This window comes from Triticum aestivum, chromosome 2D, assembly GCF_018294505.1.
Source record: "Triticum aestivum cultivar Chinese Spring chromosome 2D, IWGSC CS RefSeq v2.1, whole genome shotgun sequence".
Lineage (NCBI taxonomy): Eukaryota > Viridiplantae > Streptophyta > Magnoliopsida > Poales > Poaceae > Triticum > Triticum aestivum.
The window spans coordinates 476,964,004-476,978,063 of record NC_057799.1 but is presented as its reverse complement, the minus strand read 5'-3'; the positions used below and the strand labels follow the sequence as shown (position 1 = coordinate 476,978,063).

The following is a 14,060-nucleotide window of genomic DNA, read 5'->3' as shown; positions in this document are numbered from 1 at the left end:
ATGTTCTAGGGCAACATTACTTGTGCCTTATTTGATTCAAAGAAATCATTGGCATGTTTGTACGCTTCATTTATTATGTTTAAGCCATATTTACTGGACTTTTTCTAGAGTCACAATGAATTCTAGAAGTTATGGAGTTAATGTTAGTCATAAGCTATTTTTTCATTTAACTTGATTCGGAACTTCAATTATGATACTGAGACTCCAAGCACAAAATATAATTGAGATAATTAAGATTCATGCTTCTGTGTCCCGATATTGAGAAACAGTATAACGCAGCTAACACCCAGCCTCCACAGTGTTTTCAGCCTGTCAGCCGTCTGATCACTTGAATCACCTCAGTCGTCCCCAGGTCGTCCTAGCGCTCCACACACCATCTCGCGGGCCGCTGCTCTGCGGAGCGAGCTCCCGTCCCTCTCCGTATTCGGGCCATCAAAGGCCCAGGTCCAACTTCCCATTCGCACGGGGCAGGTGGTCCAGTGTATTCACAGCGCTATCCCGTTCCCTCGACCTCTTCGTTTAGTGTTCCTCGGTCCACGATGAGCCACCGTTCATTCATCCGTGATGCGCCGCCGTGGTCATCTGTCCCGTCGGCGACTCTCTACTACAGGTCTATCTCCGCGTCGGTACCCTCTACTCTCTATGTATTCTTCCTCTGTAGGCCCCTTTTTACTGTTTTTAATTTCCCATCTTGCAGCGTTCCTCCATGGCAGCTGCGGCGGACAGCTGCGCCGGCGACGTCCATGGCCGGCTGTACTCCTCCTACATCCTTCTCCATACTCTCGCAGTTGTACCGCGCGTCACTTCCAATTTGAAACTGAAGCAAAAACTGCCGCGTAAGAAGGATCTCGAAAAGCTCCTAGCGGCGGCGGCGCATGGATGAGATGTCGTGCAAGATTGGACCTCGGGAAGGTCCTTTCAGCTAGCGGCGCCGGGGCATGGATTGGAGGAGGCAGATACCGACACCTTCCGCTCGACTTCCACTTCCACCGTTCCACCTCCTTCTCATGGATCTCCTATCTTCTTTGCTTTTCCAAACCCATACGTGCCTGTGGTTGATGCTGGTGAGTCCCTTTTCAGTTGCCCCTCCCATCTCCTTCCCATCACTTGTTTTTGGCATGATCATGTACTAATTTCTTCTAGGTTTCCGTTCCCGAAAAGATCAGAAGAGACTACAAGAGAATCCATCCAAAGGAACTAAGGTTGATTTCTGTATTGACATCTCTTCTTTGATTATTACTGCATTTTCTCAATAGTTAGTTTTGTAGTTTATGATGTGAAGGTTCACCCCACATATATGAAAACAATAATAATAATACTTACCATTGATTGGTCTGCTAATTGCTATCAACTTTTGCATATCTACTATCTTTGATCCTTGAAAGGAAGAGATGAAAAATATATGTTGGGACACCTTATGTGTATACTAACAAGCAATTTGATTGTTGTGTTTTACGGTGTTTCTTGGTGTGCCCTTATGCTTGACAGAGGTCTTTTGAGGTATAGGAGATCTGGAATTCTGGACATCATGAAGAACACGGGCTTCAATGCACGCTGGTTTTTCAATCAGAGTATGGGGCCTAATCACTCTTTCTCTATCTCTCTTATATGATGCCCACATCTTCTGGTATAGACGACCTTTATTAATTTGGACCTATACTAATTTTGTTGTCAATTTTATTTATTTTTATGCTTTAGTTTCACTAAGCATGTACTAAACAATGATGAGCATGCTCTGCGGATCACCTCGTACAACCAGCTATCACACACACCATTGAATGCATACGTCTTCACTATATAAACAATTGTTCATATTTTACTACAAGTGTCACCATGCACCTTTTGGAATTATCTATATCATTATTTCAAAATGAAAATGGTCAGAAGTCATGCTTTACTACCATATATTGGCATAAATTTCTATCATTCTAGCACACAAATGAACGGGCACGGCAACGCGTGCCATTATGGTTTAGTTTGTAATAAATAATAACGCTAGCTGCTCTTCTATAAATGGTTCAAATTTATGATACCCTCTTTTTCGAATTGGTTATATTATCGATTTCTCATACAACTAAAAATCTATTTTATTACTTGTGCGATGTTTTCACGGGCCCATTCACTATACAACTTCAAATCTATGTAAAGCATCACCATGTGTTTCCAATAGTAATCTATTTATTAGTTCTGTGATGTTTTCACGGGCCCATTCTCTATACATCTTCAAATCTATGTAAAGCATCACATGTGATTTCAATAGTAATCTACTCCCTCCGTCCCACAATATAGGACATTTTTACAAATTATGTTAGTTTGCAAAACGTCTTATATTATGGGACAGAGGGAGTAATTATTAGTAGTGTGATGTTTTCACGGGTTGAACCACATTAAGCCGTCGAAGGTTTGCCCCGTCTTTAGTACAAGGTAAAACAAGTGGCGAAGTTGTTGTCACTTAGGAATGGATCATGTGCAATCAAGTTGGACACATATTTCTGATTTAGAACAACTATCTAATGTGTGTTTATATGTCTTTTTATCACCCCGTTGCAACGCACGGGCATTCAACTAGTTTATATTGAAGTGGAAAAGGGGTGCATGCAACTGCAAGTGATAATCTGGAACAAAGAAACTAGCACACCAAGTATTTTCAGTGTGATATCGAGGTGCCCACACCAGAATGTCACCAACGCAAACATTCACAGTTTGCACCAAATGTTTTCCATATGAACAAGCAGATCATTGCAAGACATGAAGTTAATATATATGAAAGCCACAAACAAGTCATAAAATTAAAGGTACATCGGCTAGATAATGCTACCAAACCTAATCTACTGATACTAAAAGCAAGCAAGTACCATGCTGTGATATACTCCCTCCGTCCCATAATATAAGAGCGTTTTTTCCACTAGTGTAGTGTCAAAAATGCTCTCTTATATTATGGGACGGAGGGAGTAGTTTACTTTAGCTGGTGCCAGGGTCAAGGACTGGAAGCCTACAGTAAAAGCTGATGGATTTATCCGTCAACCGTGTTCCTGGAATGAAGTACTGGAATATCACTGTCAAGCAAGCACCATTAGGAGCAATACCTGCACAAAAAATCAAGGCAGTAGTTAATACAAATTTAGATTATTTTTCAACAGGTTGTTCTTTTGCCAAGATTTTTCAACAGGTTTACAGAAACGGCTGAAAAACAAACCATAGAAGGTACAATCTGGCTTGGCCAAATGACATTGTAGGCTCTTAACTAGGTGCTTCATGCTCACTTGCTGCGAGAAAATAGAATAACAGGCACCTGTGAACATCTGACATGAAAATAATAGAACGATGAATAAATAAATGAAGCTTAGGAGCAATACCACTGACAGTGCTTCCCCTCTCTCAACCGCCATTTCCATACGAATGGTAGCACTCACATTTTGATCAACGACAGGTGCATTTGCTGAAATAGAGAACATCGATATAAAAAAGTGAAGTGCTTTGAACACTAACGACACCTACTTCGGAATTTAAGGAAGCTAATGCTGAATGCTGATTACAGCTCCCAGCAGCCATAATTTACCACGAGCACCAAGAATCCGAAGCCTTTTGAATTCTGAACCAAGAGTAACAAGAGAAGTTGAAACTTGCAGATGGAGATCACCATATTGGGTAACAGTTACAGACAGAAGATCACCAATGTTTTTTAGACGATCCACCAAGTTCTGTAACTGTTGTAGATCTGGAACCTGGGCCAGAGTCTGCAGAAAGATAAATTTCTACTAATAAGCAGCTGACAGTAGAAAGATAACACCAACCCAGTATGAAAATCTACAACGTCCGCTATATAGCGAGTACTCGCTAATAGCAGTAAAATAAATTTCTTCTAACAATCATCCAAGTTGACGATATCTTCAAGATCGCAAGCAGTACAGACCTCTGGGTAGGTACAGATATTTCGCAGAAGAAAAATACTTAGCATTGAAGAGAACAGCTGAACTGTAGGAACTAATAAGAACTAGTATTCGATAAGCATCGTTGCTATTTTTACATTTTATACTTCTGTAACCATTTGTTGACTAATGTTACTATGAATCACATCTTTTCCAGTTTCTTGCTTGCAGATAGATAATTTTAGTAAATTTCCAAAGGTATAACAATGCAAGATAGGAATATCCACATCAATTAAAATGGACTAGACGTCTAGATCAGTGCTTCAAATAATGGGACACAATCAAACTTTACTGTCTATTAACTAAACATCTTTGCTACCAGTAAATTATGTGAATAAGTCATTCACAGATTCATATTTTTTATATTTCTACATTTCATATTTTAATTAATTGTTGACTATTGTTAAATGGCATATTTGTGTGGTATCTTGCTGGAACATGGATATCTTGAGGATTTTTCGTTACAACAAATTAAGAGTGGTTCTGTGCATCAGATTTACATTGATTAGACCTCTAGACAGTGCCAAATAATGAGACGCGAATACATGATCAAACTTGAGCATGTTAAAGCTAAATTATATTTGCTACTGGCAAATTACGTGAATATCAAGTTCAGGGGCTCAACAAACAAATTGTCGTTTGGAGGATGGATCCAGGTCATTACATTCTATGGCTCAGCCTGTATGAAACTGTGAATTGGTACCTAATTTTGTTTCCGCACTCCAGCATCACAATTAAGCCATCAGAAGTTGCATGGCCACTACCTGCTTCAATTTGACTAGTTCTTTTCGCATTTGGACAGCTAGAGTAGATTATGTTGTGAAAGCATTCAATCAGATAAACAAATAGGATAATTTTTTACCGATGAATGATAAGAAACTGGAAAATGTCATGTGAGAACTCCCCACCTCAGGAAGCTCTTGGGCGGCATCAAGTGCGTCCTGCAAGCGCGCAACATCGGAGCGTGACAGTGGCTTCGAGATGGGCACGTCCTGCACGACGGCGGAGCGAGCGCCCTTGGTCTCGAACGTGAGGAACGGGGCAGCAGAACGGGACCCGGGGGTCTGCTTGTTGACGAGCTTGACCTGAATCGCCGCGGGGGCGTCCCCGGCAGCCGGCGACTGCGCGTGGACAGCGAGCGCGCTACGGATGGCGCGATGGAGCAGCGCGACGTCGACGGAGAAGGCGACGCGGTTGCCGTCCCGCGACGACACGTTGTACTCGCGGAAGAGGAGGTCCTTGGCGAACTGCGCGACGCACTGCGGCCCGTCGCCGTCGGGCCCCGTGGAGCCGAGGAGGTTGTGGAGGAGCATGGCGTGCGTGGGGGTGAGGTAGACGTGGCACACGCGGCCCACCTTGTCGATGGCCGGGAGGAACCCTGCGGGGACGGAATTGCGGGGCGCGCGTTAGGTGTTCGGCGAATTGCGGCGGAGGGAGGGGAATTGAGGAGTGCGCCGCGCTGGGGCTTACGCTTGTCGAGCAGGGAGATGCCGTCGTCGGTGAAGGAGGCCTTGAACTTCATGGCGGCTTGCGCTCCTCAATGGACGCGGCGGCGGATTCCGGCTTCGTCTCCTCGGCTGGCGGCGAGGGACTGGTGGTGGGGTGCGCCGCGCAGCCGTGTCTTCGACTCTTCTGGTTTTTGGCGCTCCTTTTGGTTTTGAGGGGTGAATTTTTTGGCGCTCCTTTGGGAGGCTTACCGCGTAGCGTAGGCGAGGTTGTACCGGGGCACCCCTATTTCTCCCTTATTTTATTTTAGACAAATTCCGAAGCTTTTTATTCAACCGTCACAAGGTATACATATATATAATCAAGTCTATTAGGCTGACCTAACCAAACATGACGGTCATTCATTGGACATGCATGCTTCGCGAGTTTGCGAGCCACAACGTTCGAGCCCCTATTTCGCCCTTTAAGCCTCGGGGAAGCCTCGCGTCGGTGGAAGCCCAGATGGGCCGGCACAGTCGCGTGGCAGGCACCACCTGTTTTTTTTCTGTTTTCTGATCTCATTTTTTGCATTAATTTTGTACTTTATCCTGTACTTTATATTCTACATATATATATATACAAAAACACATTTGAAAAATGTTGTAAAACTAGTTAAAAAATGTTGACTAATTAATAAAAATTATTGAAAAACTATTTGAAAAATGTTGAACAAGAATTAAAAATGTTGAACAAATATTTAAAAAATATTGAATAAGTACTAAAAATAAATGAATGAGTATTTGAAAAATGTTGAACAATTTTTAAAATGTTAAAACAATTATTTAAAAAAAGTTGAATAAGTATTAAAAATGTTGAACGAGTGCTTAAAAATGTTGAATAACTATTTAAAAATGTTGAACGAGTATTTGAAAAATATTGAACAATTATTTAAACAATGTTCAAATAAGTATTAAAATATTAAATAAGTATTTGAAAAATGTTGAATAAGCGTTCGGACAATGTTGAACGTGTATGCAAAAAATGTTTATCACTTATTAAAAAATATTTTGACATATACAAAAATGTAGAGTGAAAATATGGAAATATCGGAGAAGAAGCAAAAGAAAAACATAACCAAGAAACGTGAAAAACGGTGAAGAAATAGAGGAACCTAAATACATATTAGTGCACGTGCGCTTGCAGCGCTCCTCGAGCGGCCGGCCTCACAGGTGGGATCGTGCGGTCGCGCGTCGCAGGTGGTTTTTGTCGGTTTTCGGGCGCGCCGCATCTCCCGCACACCTAGCCCGGTTGTGCCGAGGCGGCGTCGCGTACCCCCCCCCCCCCGGGGGGCCCGCCATGTCATTGACTGCAAGAGTACATCTGTTAGTGAACGTAGACAAAGTAGTGGGCGGTGGGCAGTTTCTAATTTCGTGCCACTTCCTCCGTCCCTCCATCCACCACCCGTCACCGCTCCATTCCCCTCTCCCCTCCCATCCCCTCCCGATTTGCCGGTCGTTGCGGGGTTCGCCGCTGGATCTCGTCGTCGACGCCGTCGAAAGGTGCTGAGGAGGCGGAGGCGCGGCAGGGGAGAAGCACCCGCTGCTCGTCGTCGGCTGAGGTACGCTCGCTCCTTTTCCCCCGTGCAACGTACCGATCTCGCTGCGTGCCGTACAGATGGAGGCCGCGGCCGTAATGCTCTTGCCGCGCCCCGTAGTGCTCCTGCGGCGGTCGTTGTAGGAGAGGCCTCGCCCGTTGCGCTCTCGCTGCGCCCATAGCGGGGGAAGTGGTGCTCGTACTACTCCCGACGCGCTCATAGCCGCAGAGGCCGCGACCGCAGCGCTCTCGCCGCGTCTGTAGCGTGGTAGGCTGTGTCATCTAGACTTGCTCCCGCAGCGCTCTCGCCGTGTTGGGCCGCGCGCCGTTGTGCTGTCGCCGCGCGCCGTTGTGCATAGGCCGCGACAGCTGCGCTCTCGCCCCGTCTGTAGCCGGGGAGGCCGCGCCCGCTAGACTCGCTCCGCAGTGCCTGTAGTGGGGGAGGCTTAGCCGACAGCAGATCTAGCGTCCGTGCCCCTTTTGCACAAGTGAATCGAAACCCTAGGTACCGTTGCATTTTAGTTGGTACTTTAGTTGGTAGATATTTCACCATGGCAGTTGAATCCGTTCGATTTTTTCATGCCCAGTTGCACAACGATTTGTTTGCAGTTGGCAACTGCACTATAGTAGTTGCAGAGTGAATGTTTTCATTACTTAGTTGCACAACAAGTATCTTGTAGTTGGCAGTTGCACAAATAGGAGTTGCATAACGAGTTTCGTGCTTAAACTTGACATTTGTCCAGATACCCAATTGGCAGTTCCAGCTACATCAGTTGCACACATCAGGTGCATCAGTTGCACACATCAGGTGCACACATCAGTTGCACACATCACCTGCATCAGTTGGATGCACACATCAGTTGCACACATCACCTGCATCAGTTGCACACATCAGCTGCATTAGTTGCACACATCATCTGCCATAAACACATTTTTAGCAGTTATAGGTACAATAGTTGCACATATTCAGGTATCTATATTCTGCAGGTTTTATACTTGGCATTGGACCAGTTTCCAGCTGGTAGATCTAGATTCAATAGTTGGACATAGTTGGGATATGTGTTCTTGAATTTTTGACTCAGCATTACCATATGTGAGTTGGCAGAACCAGGGTTAATGTTTGGCAAAACCAGGGTCCAGTTGGCACATGATTCTTTTTGAAATGTCTTAGTGGTGGGATGCTGGTTTTTTATGCATTTGTTTAACAAGTTTTGTTAGTGCTTTTGAGCTACAATTTTTTGTGTGTGCAATTAGAATGATTTTGTTCGGATCTGTTTTTTTTGCAGTGACAATGGTCGAAGAGGGAGATGCTGGTGGAAGTGGGGAAGAGGTTATTTTCTATAAGCTCAAAAGGGGAGAAAATATGCTCGAATATATGTGCTTGTTTTATTTTCTCTTTTTTCCTTTTCTGTTTTTGATTTTTGGTTTTTGTTTCTGTTGAGCCATGCAGAGGATTGCATCAAAGTATATACGGCGGAACAGGAAAAGGCCTGCTCAGCGGGGTCCTCGTACCGACCCCGATGATGGTCATGAAGTAGGGGTAAGTTTTCAATATGCAATGAACAATTTTGAGTTTATGTAAAAGAAATTCAATTTTTTGTTTTTTGTTTTCTCTGTTTTTTCATTGATTTTTTAACATGAGGCATCATTTTGGTTATTTTGTAGGTGGAGGATGCTACTGCATCCCGTGCTGCAAAGCGAGCCAGAACAAAAGGGAAAGGCAAGTCATCTGATGGGGGTGGCCCAACCTCTGTAGAAGCTGATGAGGTACCTTTTTTTGTACATTTTCTTTTTTCAATTGCACAGTATGTTGGTACTAGTTGGCACCTGTGCTGTTCAGTGTCGCATATGAAAAAGCATATACTTGGCTGTTGTGTTTAACCAGCATTTTTTTGGCTTACATGTTTCATGGTGCAAATTTGAAAGTGTTGTATACTACCATGTCAAATCTGAAAAGCGCTGTTTAGTGTTTTTAGTCTTTCTTTTATGATAGATTTTGGAATCTCCTTACCTACATTGTCATTTTTTGAAAGTTGGCACCAATCGAGCACACAGCTGCACAAAATCATGATACATTTTTGGACAGTTTTTTTTTTAATTTCAGAGAGTGTACATGTCAGTTGCGCAATAAGGTATAATAGTTGCACAACAATCAACCTGTGGTTACACAACAACCAACTACGTGGTCAGTTGAAGACGTATGTGCGCGCCGGGAGCACAATTTGTCTGTATTCATTTCCCTTTTTTGTCTCAGGTGGGTGAAGTTGGAGTTGAAGGGAACGAAGGAAACGTTCCTCGGCAGCGTTCACAAGCTGGAAGGATTAGGGCATCACCAGGGAGATTTGTGAAGGTGAACAACGATTTGGCACCTGTTCAAAGATCTTTCTTATATGAGAAGATGTTAGGAGGTTTGGTAAACCTAGCAGACACACTGCCTTCCGACTTGACGAAGTTCCTAGTCCAGTCATACGACCCAGCCAGTTCAGCTTTGGTATTCCCAGGCAGGGGAACTATTCCAGTAGATGCTGCTAGTGTGCATAGGAACTTTGGTCTACCAAACAGAGGGCCGCGACTGAAATACATTGTTGAAAAGGAGTCTGTTAAGGCTTTCAATGAGATGTTCAACCACGCCGGGCCACCCAAACACCCCACGGTTACCGAATTCACCAAGACAATGAAAGCTATGAAGGGCACAACTGATAACAAGTTCCTCACTGGGTGGCTTGCAGTTGCTTTCAACACCTTTTTAGCTCCCACAACTAGTCTCTCTCTGAGCCCACGTTGCTACAGCGTTGTGTTAGAACCCGATGTTCTGTTGAAGAGCAATGTGAGCTTATTTGTTGCTGACCACATAAATGAAGCATTCCGCAACATGGGTGAGGACAAGCAAACAGTCTGTTGCTGCCTGTATCATTTGATAGTGAGCTCTAATTAATTGTATTCTGTTAGACACACCTTTTTCTAGATGTTTTTTGTGCTTTTTATCACCAATGTTCTTATATGTTTATTTTCCCTTTTTTGTCTCTTGGGGATGGTGCATGTACAGATTCTCTACATTGACGCACTTGAGGTTGATTTGCGAATAAGCCACTGCGAAGTTCGAGCCAATGCCTATGATAAGAATCTAATCAACAAGATAATGAAAAAGGACTTGATTTCGCCCGGTGTCTTTGGGAAACTTCAAGTGAGTTGGAAATTCTGCTCAAAGTATGTATTTTTGCACATGATTCTTTCACATACCTGTAAGTAGTTGCACAAGTCTATATTGATAGTTGGCACGCAGACTGAATAGAGTTGCACACATGCTTGTTTCATATTTCCTCTTTACAGCAACAACTTCCAGTTGTACTTATCATAGGCATTTCAGTCAGTTTTTTTTGCTTCTGAGGGCATGTGGTAGTTGCACAAGTTGATGTTGATAGTTGGCACACAGACTTCATGAACAGTTTGCACACATGCTTGTTTCATATTTCCCTTTAAAGTCCCACTTCTTATTTGTGACTTCACATAGTATTTTTTAGTTACTTTTTTTGCTTCTAGGGCATGTGGTAGTTGCACAAGTCTATGTTGATAGTTGGCACACATGCTTGTGACAGTTGCACACATACTTGTTTCATATTTCCCTTTAAAGTCCCACTTCTCATTTGTGACTTCACATAGTATTTTTCACTTACCTTTTTTGCTTCTAGGGCATGTGGTAGTTGCACCTATATAAAGTCTTTTTCCTTTTTAGATCCAGACAATATAGACTTGTTATTGTCGAAAACATTGTTGTAAAATGATCCTTTCTTTCTGTGAACAGCTCAAGGAGCAGTATAGAACCAAAGAGGATTCAACACTCTTCGGAGGATTACTGCAGGCAGAAGCGTTTGTGGCATCAAAGGTTCCAATGAGTTACAATCCTCATGTGAGTTATCCTTTTTTGCTCACCCACACTTTTTTTATTACAACAAAAAACATGTTTTTTTGTTGGTTTTACTTTTTCCGTGCCCAATGCATGCATGAGTTGCACAGAATTATTATCTGACCTTTTTTCCTAATTGAAATCAAACTTATGTTTTCACTTACACAGATTCCATAACTCCTAGCTCCAAAATATGCTTCTTTTTTACTTCCTGCTAACTTACCCCTCTTCAGTTGCACACTTTCAGCATCTCGGTTGCACACTACTTTCATATACTTGCACCAAACTTAGGTTTGCAGTTTGCGCAGAAATATACTTTGATATACTTTTCATTATCTTAATTTTTTCTGTTTTAAATTTTAAATTTTGTTTTATCTTCTAACGTTATACAGAAGAAGTTCAAGTTAGCAGGTATGGTTCATGATCTATGTAAAGCAACATCAGACAATCTTGGCAACTTCATCGAAGGTTTTGCCAAGCTTGATGAAGAGGTACCAGATTTGTCTCCTCTGAAGGGCCCGCTAAGTGATCAAACAAAGGGTCAAAGCTCGCACACTAGGCGACGGAAGCGTCAATCTACTGCCAAGCAATCAGAAGAGGTGGAGGGAAGTGAAAAAGAAGAATTTGTAGAGGAAAGTGAGTCAGAGGAAGAAGATGTTCACCCTGGAGTTGGCAATGATTCTGAAGAAAGTGATGATTCTGAAGAAGAAGAGGAGGATCAAGAGGAAAGGGATGATGAAGAACGTGATGATGACAGTGACAATGATGATGATGATGATGACAACGACGATGACGCTAACAACAATGAAGACAATGAAGAATCTGGTAATGATGAAGTGGAAGAGGAAGAGGAAAAATATGGTATAGGCAAGGGGAAGGTGAGGATGTCGAGAACATTGATAGAGATGAGCAAGGAAAGCATGGGGGCAGTGATGATGACAGCGAGGAAACACACGACGATGACAAGGGGGCTTTGATGGAGGTAGTGACAGTGGGAAGGATGATGATGATCATGATGGTAAAGGTGGCGGTGTCAGCAGTTCAAAGAGGGCAAACACTTCTGGAGATGGAGGAAACAGCAACAGCAACAGCTCAATTGATGATAGTGTAACTCTACAATTTTTCATCCAAAAGGACATGCATCGGAAGGGTGAAGATCCCGAATCAGTTGGAACCAAAGCAGCTGTGTCAGAGGAAAGTTTCTCATTGTTTGACTTGTGTAGATCAGAGCTAGCAATCCCCAACAGATTTGACATCCCTTTGCTGGAAACTCATGCAATCTTTGACTTGAAAGAGAAGGATAATACCTTTGAAAAAATCATAAACGATGGAGTAGAAAGCACTGAGGAAGAAATGGAAGAGGCAGGAAAGGGTTTGGGCTGGATTGGCTCAAAAACCATGGTTAACAAGATATTGAAGGAAGGTGTTGCATCTGAAGATGCTTCATCGTCAGGTGGTAGCAAGAGGATGGCAGCATCCCCACCGCGCCCACCCACTGTCCCAAAGCGCAAGAAGCTTGTGACACTTAGCAAGAACCTGGTGTTGGGTCAACCAAAAGATAAGGTTGCTAGTATGGGAGAGAAAAATTTGAAGAACGGAAGTAAATCAAAGGGAAAGGAGGTGCCAACTCCAGAGCCCAAGAAGGCAAGCACTGTTATACAAGTGTCAACCGTTGCGCATGTAGATGCCAAGCTCATCTCTGGTAAAAAAAGCAACAAAACAATGTCTTTTGCCAAGGACACAAAGTTTGCAGAAATGGGAATAGAGTGGCCAAGCCATGCTATTAAGAGTGGATCAAATAGTCAAGATAAAGTTGTTAGTATGCAGTGTAGGAAGTCGGCAACCCCAACAGCAGATGTGGCAACTCCAGCTTCAAGTGAGCCAACTGTTTGTCCAAATAAGCCAACTACAGCATCAACTGCGCACAGTACACCAGCAATCAAGGAAAGTGAAACCACCACTGCGCCAACAGCAAGAGGAAGTGAGGCATCTAGAGTTGTGTCTGACCTGCCCCCATCAGTCACCACAGAACCCCAAGCTGTCAGTGTGCCAATCCCAGGGACTGCATTGCCAACTCAAGCAGTCACTGTGCCAACCACAACAGTCAGTGTACCAACTCCAACCCCAACCCATTCAGTCACCATGGAACCCTTAGTTGTCAGTAATGTTGTGCACGCTCAGAAACAACATTCGCCTACTTTTCGTGTTCTTGATCAACAGGATACCCTTACACAAGAGCAAGTTTATGACCTTGTTTCGAGGTGTATGACTACAAAAAAAATACACTTCCGTGATGATACGTGTTTGTCACAGTAGGTCGCGTTTTTTGTCATGCATGTACATCCATGACAAATTTATGACAGAATCAAGATAGTCATACCTGTGCTGTCGTAGAAGTGTTCCATGACATTACCAAAATTATCATCACGGAAGTGTCCACTTCCATGACGATAAATCGCGCGTCACAGAAGTGCTTTCGTCAAGGGTGACCGACACGTGGCATCCACCGTAACGGAACGTCGTTAAGCTATCGGGTCGGGTTTTGGATCCGATAACCCGTTAACAGCCCCGACCAATGGGGATTTTCCACGTGTAAAATCATCATTGGCTGGAGGAAACACGTGTCGGCTCATCGTTGGGACAGGTGCCATCCACTCATTGGACAGAAGGCGCCTAAGATACGTCGACACGTGGCACGGCCCAACAGAGGCCCATTCCTGTGAAAAGGCCGGTCCGTTTGACTTGGTCAAAAGGTGGCGGGCCGGCCCATGGAAAGCCTGTTAACGACCTGTTCGCATATAGCCCATTTACAGCCCGCTAACCCAAGGCCCATTACGCCCTATCCGAATTAGGCCCAGTAGCGTCATCTGGGCCATCCAATATGATTCCAGCCCGTTTTCACTTCTGGCCCATGTATGGCCCATGACGTCTTTCGGCCCATATGAGGCCCTATGTAACTCTTGGCCTATTAACGGCCCGTGGTGAAACTGGCCCGTAATGAACAGTGTATCACTTTACACCCATTAACGGCCCGTGGTGAAACTGGCCCGTAATGAACAGGGTATCACTTTATACCCATTAACGGCCCGTTATTCCGTTGGGCCGTTTCCAGCCCATGTTATCTTTCGGCCTTCTCAGAGCCCATTTATTCTTGGGCTCATTTCCAGCATTCGTTTACTTACGGCCCGTTACTGTCATTTTCCGCTTGT

General features: G+C 43.8%; 1 protein-coding gene and 1 pseudogene across 1 annotated transcript; one reads left to right on the top strand and one right to left on the bottom strand.

The window, feature by feature from the left end:
- Positions 1-2,680: 2,680 nt before the first annotated feature.
- Positions 2,681-5,610, bottom strand: LOC123049621 (uncharacterized). The gene is made up of 6 exons (XM_044472519.1): positions 5,400-5,610; positions 4,838-5,307; positions 3,560-3,737; positions 3,357-3,439; positions 3,197-3,266; positions 2,681-3,086 (listed from the first exon to the last, which is right to left on the bottom strand). The coding sequence occupies exons 1-6, from the start codon at positions 5,449-5,451 to the stop codon at positions 2,962-2,964; spliced, it is 978 nt and encodes a 325-aa protein (XP_044328454.1). The 5' UTR covers positions 5,452-5,610; the 3' UTR covers positions 2,681-2,961.
- Positions 5,611-8,391: 2,781 nt separating this feature from the next.
- LOC123055857 (probable serine/threonine-protein kinase kinX) overlaps positions 8,392-14,060 on the top strand; it is a 33,666-nt pseudogene continuing 27,997 nt past the window's right edge.

Bases quoted from the DNA above. Each gene is read 5' to 3' on its own strand.
- LOC123049621 (XM_044472519.1), bottom strand. From the start codon at position 5,451: ATGAAGTTCAAGGCCTCCTTCACCGACGACGGCATCTCCCTGCTCGAC. The intron at 5,308-5,399 runs GTAAGCCCCAGC...CCGTCCCCGCAG, and splicing joins CATCTCCCTGCTCGACAAGC to GGTTCCTCCCGGCCATCGAC. The intron at 3,087-3,196 runs GTTTGTTTTTCA...TTTTTTGTGCAG, and splicing joins GCCAGATTGTACCTTCTATG to GTATTGCTCCTAATGGTGCT.